Genomic DNA, 13132 nt, shown 5'->3' with positions numbered 1-13132 from the left:
CATGTACACGATAAAAATCCGGCTCTGTTACAGCTAAATGCTAATGAGCCTAAATAAATAAACAAATGGGATGACGTCTATGACGTCAAACTTATAACCCTACTCTATCCTACTGGTATAATCGTTTCCCTACTATGGAGGGATTTGTGTGCACACAGTTTCCATTTTAGTGTACTCACGAATCGATGACGTTGTAGCTACGGTGATGTAACGATGGAGCAGCCTGATATTTGCTGAAGCAGTCACGCCGTTCCTTCCACCGACGTGAGTTCTTCGGGAATCTCGCTGGCGTTGGCGGACTTTTCCTTTGACCGAGGCAACCATGGTGGAGTATTGCCGCTTGTGGTGTAAGGCAGCCGTGGGACCGAGGTTCCTCGCCGATGACCAACGCACTCCAGAATGACCTATAGTGGTACGCAACCACGGGGCGATAGGCCACTCCGAGGGATTCAACCGATGCACCGGATCCGAATGGCGGATCTGAATACACTCCGGACACGGAGCCACAAGGCTCTGTTTTTAGGTGCAAAGGCGCAATGAACTTCTGTGACCGAATTTCTTTATACGGACTAGCATTAACTATCTTCAATTGTTCGTTAATTTTCGCACCTACTCACGCTTTTTTAATGATGATTTTAAAAAAATTCCGAAAATTTCAAAACAACACTAAAAAATCACCCGATTCGCTCGGCGGCTCAGAAGGAAAAGATCGATTCTTCCCGATTGCGAAACCTTTCGAATATTCTAGAAAAACTCTCATTAATCCTGTTTCTACTTCTGTTAATCTAGAATCTTCGTCGAGAACTACTAAGATCTTGACCAATTATTCTGAGTGTCTGATTCTATTCGTTACTGTAATCTATCATTAGGCGTATCTCGTTCAATATTCATGAAACGACCTACGAGTTTCTTGTTGGGTCCAACATTGTCAACTGTCTTTGGAATTTTTCCAATGAAGTTAACACCGACATATTCACAACAACATCAACTTTAATCCGAGTGCAATACGATAAATTTTATTACATTCTATTTACAATAAATAACAAACTAGGTAGCTAAAAAGGATGAAACAGAACTGTGCAAAGATTATATGAATACAAGTATTTACATTTCAATGATTACGCAAGGGCAGTGATCTAGCGAAGCGAAGTGGAGTTATATTCACACATTGCCATTGCCATTACACATATAATTTTGTCATTGCCGCTAATGATTCTACGGTTGATTCTGATCTTAAACACAAAAAAATCTACGAAGGCTCATAATCTCACTTATTGGATATTATGATCGGAGCATTTTCACATCTCTATTTTCCGCCACTTGAATCCCACGCCAAACAAGTTTGGAAATATCGCACGGAACCGCATTTACAATTTGAAAAGTGGTTGAAACCACGCAAACATACATTCCGATCGGAGCTGCTCGATGATACTCAACTGACCTGCTAGACATGATCGGTAACATGACTGGAACAACGTAGCCCATGCTGAGAGTAGCTTCCACGAACGCAAAGTTCCCCATGTGATCTTGGGGTGTTTCACTCGAGGTCTACATGTGACCTATGACCTATCACTGAATGTAAACTGTTCCCAGACAGCACATGCGTGAAGCTACCCATTATGTGAACGTTGGCGCCCTCACTATGATGATAATGGTGGCAAGCATCTGGGTAATTATTAGCAAAGTTGCAGCAGGTATTATGACGATCGACGATCTGATTGCAGTTCTTTGGCGGATCTCGTGTCGATAATAAGGCGTCATCTTCCAGTTATTCAATTATTGATAGTGATCGCGTGCCTAGGCAACCGCTGGAATCAGGTTTAATAACCCCATTTATTTGTTGTCCGAACGCTGCCCATGCTGAAATCAAATTGATAGCGACGCTATTTTAAACCGGTTGTTTACTTTGCACAAGCATATAGACTGGACACGAAATAGGTAAAGATTGGTTATTTTCTATAGGTATTATTTAAGCTGTTTTTCATAGAATCTTCTAACGCGAAGAAACTGTTGAATTGATGAATTGTATGGTTCTTTTTTAATTTGAAACAAGAAAATGACAACGCAAATTCAATACAAAATAATAGCTTTTCGGTGTTTGACGCTATCCCTGAAGGTTATGTCTTGTTCATGAATGCTCATTTTCATGACACCGGCTTTTGCGTCCGTGACAGTTTTATTGTTATCGATTCAAGGTGAATGGAATAATGGATTAATAATGAGTTTAATTATTAAGTAACAATAATATGAAACATCAAATTTAGTTATTCAATTCAATGTCATTTACAGCGAGTAATTCACCCAATCATTTTTTTGCTTCTTTTCATGTGTAGTCTAGCCAAACCATCGCAGCAATGTTACTCAACCTTTTTCCACGACTTTTGTGACATAAGGCAGAAGTTGTCAAAAATATCCCTTCATAATGCATTTGCTTTTTTTCGATCGTTCTTCTCACACGGACCTAAGGACCTGAGTGAGCAGGATTTGTTTTTTGAACTGGATTGATCTTTTGAAGATTATTTATAAAGCAGAAAAGTTTCTGATTTGAACTCTTCCATTTATCCTTCGTTTGAACGGCTCTGAATATAAGGAATGACTCGCTTCCAACCCGCACCTGCTACATGGCGTGAATTCATTTACGATTTCAATCAATACGCTTCTTGGACATCTAAATCAGATCACAATTTCAAATGCTTCCATAGCACGCAAGCTGAAACTATGTCGTTTCCCTTACGATCACTCATTCGTCTGTGGATCATTCTAATGCATTATTTAGTGTTCTAGACCATCAGTGTTTCTAATGAAATAAAAAAAATCGAAACGAATAAAAAGAAAAACTGGTCGTTCATGCTTTTCAATCCACTATATTTGGCACATCATTCCATGGATACTAAATTGGAATGCGCATCTATGGCATTGATAGCAACACTTTCTCGCTTTCGGGCTACACTTGTTGATCATCATGCTGCTTCTATGCTGCTTCTGTTCGTCTATAAATGGTAGCGCGGCGTTGAATGAACTTTCGGCGACTGAATTGCTTATACGGCTATCCGAATATAGCACACACCCACACACACACACACACACACACACACACACACCAAAAAATCAGCCTCTAGGATGCCGTTTAGGTTGGTTCCAAACAATTCCAGCGATTCGTTTGGTGGCGCAGATGTGGTTCAAGTGAGTGAAATTTATTTTGATTCTTTTTTTTTTGTTTTTTTTTCTCTAGAACGACGGTTTTTTATTCGAACGAACTAAGCCTAGATATTTATATTTCCCATCGTATACAAAAAATTGTTTAGACTGTGCGTTTGGCTGGAATATGATAACATATATCTACCGAATTAGAGAGAGCACTTCAAGTTCGTGTGAAAGAATACCAGTTCGCATTGAACATGTTTCCTGATAAACTTGTTATTAAAAAAATTGATTTAAGATCGTAGCGTAACCAGTCTCGTGTGAAAATTGCATACATACATCGTTTCCCAAAAAGGAAATTTTTTATTAATATCCCACACATAATCGAAACAAAACTAGAATAAGAGGGCTGGTCACGCTGTGAAGACCGCAAAACAAAAATACAGGGTTTTCCAACTTTAAATTCCGAAAGTAAATTGAAATAAAACACACTTAGAATTCGAATTTCGATGAAACTTTTATTTCAAATTAAAGTTTGATTTATGCCATTATGTGAGAAATACAACATCATTCAAGTATCCACCTAGGGCTTCCTCGCACACCTTGATCCCGAACAGGTAATTTTCGATGACTTTTCGGCACATATGGGGCGGTATCTCGGTCATAACTTCACGAATGTTGCCTTTCAAATGTTCAAGAGTTTGTGGAGAATTGGCATAGACACGGTCTTTCGCATAACCCCACAAAAAAAAGTCTAGCGGGTTCAAATCGCATGATCTGGACGGCCAATTGGCATCAGCAAAACGCGAAATTATGCGTCCCTAAAATTTCGTTCGCAATATGGCCATGTTCGGTCGTGTTGTGTGACATGGCGCCGTCCTGCTGAAACCACTTGTCATCCGTATCCATATCTTCAATTTGTGGCAAAAAGATCGGTTAACATGCGGCCATAGCGCTCACCATTCACAGTTACCGTCTCGCCGTCCTCATTTTCAAAGAAATACGGCCCGATGACTCCACCAGACCATAATGCGCACCAAACAGTGACTTTTGGCGGATGCAATGGCCTCTCAACAATCACGTGTGGATTTTCTGAGCCCCATATACGGAAATTTTGGGTGTTCAGATAGCCACCGAGCTCGAAATGTGCCTCATTGCTGAAGAAAATTTGATGCGAAAATTCAGCATTTTGCTGCTGTTGTTCGTTCACCCAATCGACGTATGCCCGACGCATTCCATGGTCACCACGCTCTAATTTTTGTACCAGTTGGAATTTATATGGATGTAGGTGCAAGTCCAAATGCAAAATTCGTCACAATGATGTGTTTGACAAGACCAATTGCTGAGCACGCCGTGGAATCGAAACATTCGGGTTATCCTCCACACTGGCAGCAACAGCAGCAATATTTCCGGCCGAACGCACATTACGATGATGCACAGGTTTCAAAATATCCGCTACGAATCCAGTTTGTTCGAATTTACGCACTACATTAGCGATTGTGTGCTCTGTAGGCCGTCCATGACGACTAAAATCCGTCCGTAATGCTCGAAAAACATTTGCCGGGTTTTCATCATTTTTATAGTATAATTTAACAAAATTAACACGTTGTGCGATGCTAAAACGATCCATATTGTAAAATGGCAGACATTCAACTAACGATATGACGCTTTGGTTGACAGCTATGTCAAACGGTTTTCAGCGCAGGGCTGTATACTATCGGAAGCCAGAAATCGAAAACCCTGTATAATTGCTTATTAACCAGCTTCATTTCTGACCTAGCGTTGCCGCGTGCCGTGGCTTCAATCGTCCCACTAATTGGCTAATTCACTTACCAGCTGTTACGCACCTTAGAATGTAATTATATAAACGGATTTTGATGCTGATTGATGCATAACAGCATTTTACCCAATGCACGAACAAGTGAATGAAAAATCGCACCTTTTATAGAGGGTTAGTCAGAGGAACTCGTTGACTTTGAAGTTGGATGAAAAGAACATATTGTAGGAATATGTTTACACCATGAAACAAAAAATGACTAATCTGACTTGTTAGTAACATTGCTTTGATTGTTATTTTTGAATTGTGGAATAAAAGTGAAATCCGCCATGTACCAGGAATATGTTCCCAAAAGTACCCTGCAATGGAAACCTATTTCAGTGGGAACATGTTAACGGTCCATCAAGAAAGACTATAGATCAGCGTTCCATGCATATGGTCTGCTCCTTATATGAGCTCAAATGCAAGCATTTGATTAGCCAAATTATTTGGCGATGTTGATGGTTATCACATAGAGCTAGTATGTTAAGATTGTACTCGAAAAAATGGAACATTTTCATTTGTGTATAACTTCTTATTGCATGGGTGAAAATTAATAACATTTTAGGTAAAACTTCTAATTCCAAACAAAATTTCGTCACAATCGATCATGTGCTTATCGAGATGACTTTCAAGCCAGAAGTGCCTCGACAAAAAATATGGGTGAGTTCGTGGTAAATCCAGGCCAGTCCTACAGGTGGATCGTGGAACAGTTGGGAATCGACCATTCGACCGTGTATCGTGTGGTAAAATCGTTCAATGAGACTTAGAGGACCCAGCGGCAAGTTGCCAGCGGAAGAAAAGCGAAGACGACTGACCGCGTGAAGACAAGGAAGGCGAGGGATCACTTTAAACACAATCCGAATCTTTCGATTCAAGACATGGCCAAGAAGGTCAATTCTGGTTCGTCCAGCATACAATGAAGCGGGTAAGTTAAATTTTCTAGGTAAGATAAATTTGCCAAGAAGTACTTGATGACAGGCGTTCTTTGGATGCGACAAATTCAGCCAGTAGTATATAACCACCGGCACCAACAACGGCCAAATATATAAAGATGAATGCCTCCAGAAGTTCAGAGGCGCCTGCTACCCTTCATCCGCTTCCCCGGATATGACCCTCTGTTTTTTCCGGCACGACTCTAGGCCATTATTCGAAACCGGTGATGGAGTGGTACGAAGTCAACGATGTTTTTTTTGTGCCGAAAGAGGCAAATCCGCTAAACTCGCCAGAAATTTTCCCAATAGAAACATTCTAGGTTTCTGAATACAAAGAAGGTCTTAAAAAACGGCCAGAAATGTGTATGAAAGTGTAAGAAAGATGGCACAAGTGTTGCACAGGATTTGATGGGTAGCGTTATGTCCAAGGTGCGGGAATTTAGCCTAGGCGAGAAGGTTGATTAAATCAACTTAGCAAAACGTAGCTAATATGTGTTTATATATTTTCTTAGACTTAAAATGAATTTTTGATGATCATGTGCTACCGCTGAACGGAGCACTGCGTCGAAAAGTATGCATATCGCGCTGGTGTGATCGATGTGTAGTATCACCCTGATGTCGTCTATAGCAACACTATCCTGCATGAACTGACATTTCAGGGGCATCTCCCACTCGGCGTGTGGAAGCATAACATCCCTCAGAATTTAGGTGTGGAGATACTGATCCATGACCTCATCCATCCAGTACTGGGGGCCAACCCCGTACCAGGAGAAGCATCCCCACACCATAATGCTTCCTCCTCAATGCTTGAATGTCTTCGTGGTATATTGTGATAGTAAGCGTAGCCTATTGGGCGATGGACCCTAGTTTTGTGTCCGAGTCGATGAGGTTTACCTTCGTCTCATCTGACCACATTATATTTCCCCACTAATTTTCCTTCTCCGGACCGATCCAATCGAAGTGGTCTTTTGCAAACTTCAGCCGCGCCTTTAGATGCTTCGGCGTCAGCTTCGGGACCTTCCGGAGGCTTGTGCTCCTAACCCCTGCTCCAGCAGCCGCCGCTGAACTGTGCGAGAACTCACGGACAAGTTCAATTCGTGCCGGATTTTTTTTCGAGGCCTTGAAGGGATCTTTCTTGGAGGCTCGCTTTATGGTAGAGTCATCCTTCACGGTCGTTTTCCTTGGGCGTCTAGTCGTTTCGTATTTCGTGGGGTCGTGGAGGGCATTAAACACGATGGTTTTGGATCATCCCAAGTACTCTGAGATTTGGCGTTGACTGCTGGTTGCCTCGGACATTTTGCGGATGACCATCCGCTGTGTTTCCGTGTAATTATGCGCGCGACTAATTTCTCGTTGACTACACTGCAACTAGATTTCGAGAATTAAAACCTTACATACTTCTTGTTTACATGATAAATACTTACCAGGATCCGAGAAGCACAAAATACCGCCGAGCCACAATCAATTTTTTTCAAAAAATGATCGAAACAACACTCGAAACAGCCGAAACGAGGTCCTGGTCCTAAATTTTGTTGCATCTTCAAGTTGTTTAAATGTTTTGATGAAACACTATTGTTCTAACTACATATGTTATTAATTTCTATAAAATAAATTATTATAAATGGATTAAAGCACTGGATTGGATTGTTTTTTCTCAAAGATTTGTCACTTTCTTTTTTTTTGTTTGAGCAGTGGTCTTAACTATGAACACCATAGAAAGTATGTGATTTTCGCATTTTTTTTCAACGAGGAAATAAATTACTATGATTAATCTGATATCACAGTTTTATTAGGTATATATTACTTAACAAACAAATAAATATTAGTGTCAATTGGATTGTCCCCTGAATAGGCGCAACCGGTTTGTTGAACTAATTGCAACCAAAACCATGTAAACTGGTGGGTGTTCTACAAGTTTTTCTAGTGGACCGATTTCAACCATTCGTTTTTTACTTAATCTCAGATATATTTCCTGTCAACGTACGTAGGATTTTTTCAAAATATTTATTTTTGTCAAAATGACGACATTATTTGTAAAAAAAAAAGTGTTTTTGCCTCAAAACTCAAGACAAAAATATTCACCAAAATTTTGTTTTTAAAAATATCATATAAAATTCTATGTACGATGACAGGGAATTTAATGGAGAATCTGGGAAAAACTATTTCATCAAAATCGGATGGGCCGTTCCGGAGGTAGAACTCCCACCAGTTTGCAAAACATGGTTTCGAGAAAACGTATTTCAAATTTAGGATACATTTATTTTTTACACTTTTGGACCATAATCCTTCAACGCTTAAAAGGTGATCTTCCAGTCGCTTTTTTGTTGCCAAATTGGACTTGCGGGCTTCTCTAGCTGCTTCTGAAATCCGCAAATGATCGGAGAGGGTTGTAAAATAAGTAAGAACAAGTAACGAATAAAACACTTTAGATTTTTCCGATGTTATCGTTTGTTTCAACAAATGGCGAATTGCATTGTTTTTTATAGTTTTCATGGTCTCGGACAAAGGGAGCTATATTTTTAAATATTTTTTTTCTTGAAAGCTGTGCTTTTATTACATAACATTTCCGAAAATCAGAGAGACGTTTTATTCTTATTTTCGAGTGCTGATTTTTACAAGTTAGCCGATGGTACAAAAAATTAATTTTCCCTTTTTTTTCAAAAGTTCATAACTTTTAATCGATTCAGATAATCGACATCAAACTGAAGCCCATTAGCTAAGAAAAAGGAGAAAACATATTTTTTTCTGGCCACTGGCCAAACTTAATAAAAAAATACGGGTCTGATATTTTGCGATAAGGAACAAAAGTATCAATTTTAACGAAAACCTAAAAACCACTATATTGGTTTAGCATGGAATGGCTGTCAGTCAATCCCAGTGATCATCGGTTTTCTAACGAAAAGTGCTTAGAATCGAAGCGGGGCTCAACTTGTTAAAAAGGTCGAAACTTTTGCTCTTAACAGGATTCTCAGGGACCTTAACAAGTAATATCAAATATTTGATGAATTTGAACGTTTGTTCACTGCCTATAATTCACAGTGGGCAGTAGGTACTTTAACACTGCCGCCACACGCACAGATTTTCTGGAAAGTTACAGATTTTTTCGTTATTTTTGGTACAGATTTTCTACGGTACAGAGTACAGATTTTCGTCAAAAAGTACAAATTGGTACAGATTTTTTCCGCGTGTGAATTTTTTCGAACAAAGCAACATTAAGGTACATGACGACTTTTACGCCGCAGTATGGCTTGGAGCGATTTGTTTTCTTCTTCTTTCTTTGTTTTTAAGAGGCTTTAAACTTTGCAGTTCATTCGCCTCTAAAAACGATTTGTTTTTAAATTTTAATTTATGATAGTACGCAATCTAGATTCAAAAAACTATATATAAGTATTATAAAACACACGAAGGACTTGCAAATGTAAATGTAATATTTGTAGTAAATAAATGAGTAATTTTTCATGCAAAATTTCTACAAAGAATATTTTTGATGGTACAGATTTTTGGACGAAAAAGTACAGATGAGAAAGATTTTTAAACCCTCTGGTAAAGATTAAAATGTGACAACACTGCTTATTGAGATTTATTAACTGGTTGCTTGGAAGAAGCTCGTAGTACAGGATCTTAGGATCTTTCAGATTAAATACTCACAAATTTTAACTCCTACAAAAGTGAACAGATTTTTATTGTTAAAAAAAAAGATCTTCATATTTAATTGCATTGGACATTGAAACAATGTAAGATTCCTCGCAGATATTAATGAGAATGATCAAATAAAAATCTTTCAGTTCTTCAGGTACCATCGAGAATTCAGGTTTTTCAGCCTGGAACAAACGATTCAATCTGTTGATCTGGGGCAAAACATACGTCGCACCGTCCAACGCGAATCCTTTCAGACGATCCTTGTGAGGAATTTCGTCCTCGTGAAACTGATCAATCATTGCATTGTAAATGCTTTTAAGATCAGCAGCACCAAGCGATACTGCGACGTAAAAGTCGTCATGTACTCTAATGTTGCCTCGTTCAAATGTAAGAAATTTCACAAATGGAAAAAATCTGTACCAATCTGTACTTTTTGACGAAAATCGGTACTCTTTACCGTACAGAATCTGTACAAATAATAACGAAAAAATTTGTACCATTCCAGATAGATCTGTACGTGTGGCAACACTGTTAGCGGGTTGTGTGAAACCATATATAGTAACGCTTTACGTAGAAAGTTTCAACAGACGCTCATAAACGGTGGCATTAGAACAGAATCTGTTTTTTTCACGTGTCGTATACCGAGGATTTTTCTTCATCAGCGTCTAGATTTGGTGGCGACACGAACATTTTCAATCTCTAATCCTATTTGTAAAGCAGGTTCAGCCTTCTTCCAAATTTCTCAGATTCTTAAAAACATCTATTCACTGGGGAATTTTAATCGACAATTATCTTTTATTGGGCTTAAGCTCGCGCCGAAGAAAATACGTGTCTGGCGTTGATACTGACCGAATTATTTGTCGTTATGTTTATGATTCCCTTCTATCCGGTTACAAAACAGAACCAGCTGTTCACGAAATCTTTCACAGAGAATTTTAACGGTTCAAACCGACAGAGAGCATAAAACGAGTCTGAATCAATAATTTTTGAACATGATTGAAATTTATTCGAAATTGATTGCTTGAGCATAACTCCACACTAAATGTGCGACTATGGCGAGATAGCATCGAGTTCGTTTCACTGATGGTTCAATGCATCTAGAAAACAACAACTATATGTTGATAAATGAACAAATCAAATTTGATGGTTGCTCAACTTCCAATCTAGACACGTCAAATTTATTTGGAACGATTATTTCGGGATCAAATGAAGTTGATTGGAATGCTTCATACGTATGGCACACATGTGTGTTTTGACAATACACAAAATGTTATTTTTAGGACAAAATGAATGCTTCCAGGCAACCTAGAAACAACTTTAAAAAAGCAGTGAAGTTTGTTAATCAATTTTAGTTCCATACTAAAGTTATTTTTCTATGTTTGCAAATATGTCTGAGCAGAGAATTAAATCTTCGGGAACTCCCGCCAAACTACGGGGAAGTACAAGATCGCCAAGACGATTGTCCCGTTTCCTTAAAGAATAAACTCAAAATAAGAATCTTCGCGATGGTGGTTGTATCTGGCATGCTGGAACACATACAAACTAGGTGTAAAGCTGTGAAAGATATCGACACCTCGGAAGAAGGTGAATGGCTGCACTTGAACTCAGGAATGAAATGATGGCAGATACCCAACAAATAGATGTCTGCTTATAGTTTCTATATATTGTTATTTCATCGACGACTCCAGACAGGATACAGATGAGATGAGGAATTTGGGATGGCATTGAAAAGATGTTGCGGGTGATATCTTTATCCGATGTTGTAGCTAACCTGTGCTAACCTGACCTGTGGCGGGTGGACGAGGTATTATATACGTAGCCGTTTGTTTACATGTTTTCACGAGCATCGAAATAAATACGCGCCGGTCGGTTCGTCAGTGCCGTGCGAGTAGGTCAAAAAACGTCGGTCAGTGTTTATATTTTTTTCGCCATAATTTCGCAGGCGTTGAATTTCGCATGAGGCCAGTTGCTTGCTGCTGTGCTCAATGACTGTTCCGCCAGCGCAGGTCTCATGAAAACAGCAATTTCATTAGACGAAGGTTACCGGATGGGGCAATTAGATTTTTTTTTCACTGAACAAACATTCTGGTTGATACACGCAATTTAGATAAAAAATTGCAATGATATTTATTTATCGACCACATGTACTGCTGCTCTACTGACAACAACGTGTCAAAAGACAAAAGTGCTTGAACTTTCCCCAATGTTGTCACTGTTTTAAGGTATCACCTCTCGAACAGTGTGAATAAAAAGTGGAGTCTATTTCTACATTGATACATGAGGAAAATAATACGAATGTTAAGCTTATGAATGACACAAAACTTAGATACTAACTTATTATGTTGAATGGAATTCCCGAAGGGAATATCCAATGAAAAAGTTTATGCTTTTATGGACAAAAGGTGTACGATACTTCACATAGCTTTTTAATGTTTCGGTTTTTTTTTGTTATACGTATATAATGATCAATCAGTGGAATTGCTTTAAGTAAAATTGCGTTAGTGTAATTTTTAGCCTTGCAGTTGACTATTTTTTTATTCACTGCATTGAAATATAAATGTATGTATTGGATTGTCCGGAAAGTTAGCGTCAACTTTTGGAAAAAAAGAAAAGCATCATCTCCAATGGTAGACATACATTTACGCAATGAAATATGCACGATTTTGTTCCACAATCTTTCCAAGTTTGACACGTTCGTTTTTCGTTGGGAAATTGGTCAAGTATGCTTTTTTATACTGTCGAAATAGTCGAAGTTCTTGCTCTTAAGATTAATCTGAGGATGTAATATTTTGTTGGAATAGTGAGGAGGATAGCCAAGCTCCTAACATTTTGTCTAGTTATCAAGAAGACATGAGTTTAGCTTTGCTCGGTGGCACATGTCGCTACACGCTTGAGGTGAAAATATTTTTTTTCAGAAGAGTATGTCTTTCTTCGCTTGATGTTGATTTGCTGAAGCGTCTCGCAGAGATTCGTAGATTCGCATTCAGTATAAATATCTTCATTTTATGTAACGTGACTTTGAGATAAGACTCAAATATAGTACAAAAAAACTGGTTCAAACCTCACTGGTCCTCACCAATAAATCACGAGCTGAGGAATTGCTTTCCATGTGTAATATTAGGTTGGGGGAAAAGTAATCCATTATTTTTGGGCGACATCCAAACTATATGCTTCGGATTGTCTGATTTGGGTCAAATATGCATCGTTTTGTTGCAAAATTTTCCATTCTAAAGGTAGCTCCATAATGTCTATATCATGGAAGTGTTGGTTATCATTGGCGAATAACTCTAGCAATAAATTCCTACCATTTTCTCTTGATCCCAATTCCTAATCACTCTGGTAATTTTGTTATGCAGGAAAAAGGGGATAGTCGCTTGGTGTCAGGTCTGGACTATATGGTGGATGCATTAAAACATCCCAATCATGCTCTCGGAATTGTGTGGCCTTGTATTGTCCTGATGGAACACAACACCTCTTCTGTTGGTTAATTCTGAACGTTTCTGTGTAATCGCTAGCTTCAAACGGTCCATTTGTTGACAGTAGAGATCTGAATTTAGTGTATTGCACTTAAAAAACAACTTTAAAAAATATTTAAAAACAA

At 38.7% G+C, this 13132-nt stretch overlaps 1 protein-coding gene across 18 annotated transcripts in view; it reads right to left on the bottom strand.

Annotated features, from left to right (window-relative positions):
• LOC129779246 (sodium bicarbonate cotransporter 3) overlaps positions 1–13132 on the bottom strand; it is a 125610-nt gene that overhangs the window by 56400 nt on the left and 56078 nt on the right. For 15 of the 18 annotated variants that reach the window (XR_008743607.1, XM_055786616.1, XM_055786615.1 and 12 more), the window contains exon 1: positions 1442–1536. The exons of the other annotated variants lie outside the window; for them this stretch is intronic. Coding sequence is in view for 14 of the 15 variants with exons in the window: in XM_055786616.1 (XP_055642591.1) it covers positions 1442–1521 (80 nt within the window). In the remaining variant the exon portion in view is untranslated. Of the gene's footprint in view, positions 1–1441; positions 1537–13132 lie in introns of those variants that run through there. 18 annotated transcript variants of the gene reach the window in all.

This window comes from Toxorhynchites rutilus, chromosome 3 (assembly GCF_029784135.1).
Source record: "Toxorhynchites rutilus septentrionalis strain SRP chromosome 3, ASM2978413v1, whole genome shotgun sequence".
NCBI classification, from domain to species: domain Eukaryota; kingdom Metazoa; phylum Arthropoda; class Insecta; order Diptera; family Culicidae; genus Toxorhynchites; species Toxorhynchites rutilus.
Note: the sequence above shows the minus strand (reverse complement) of the source record. Positions and strands in the feature narration are given on the sequence as shown.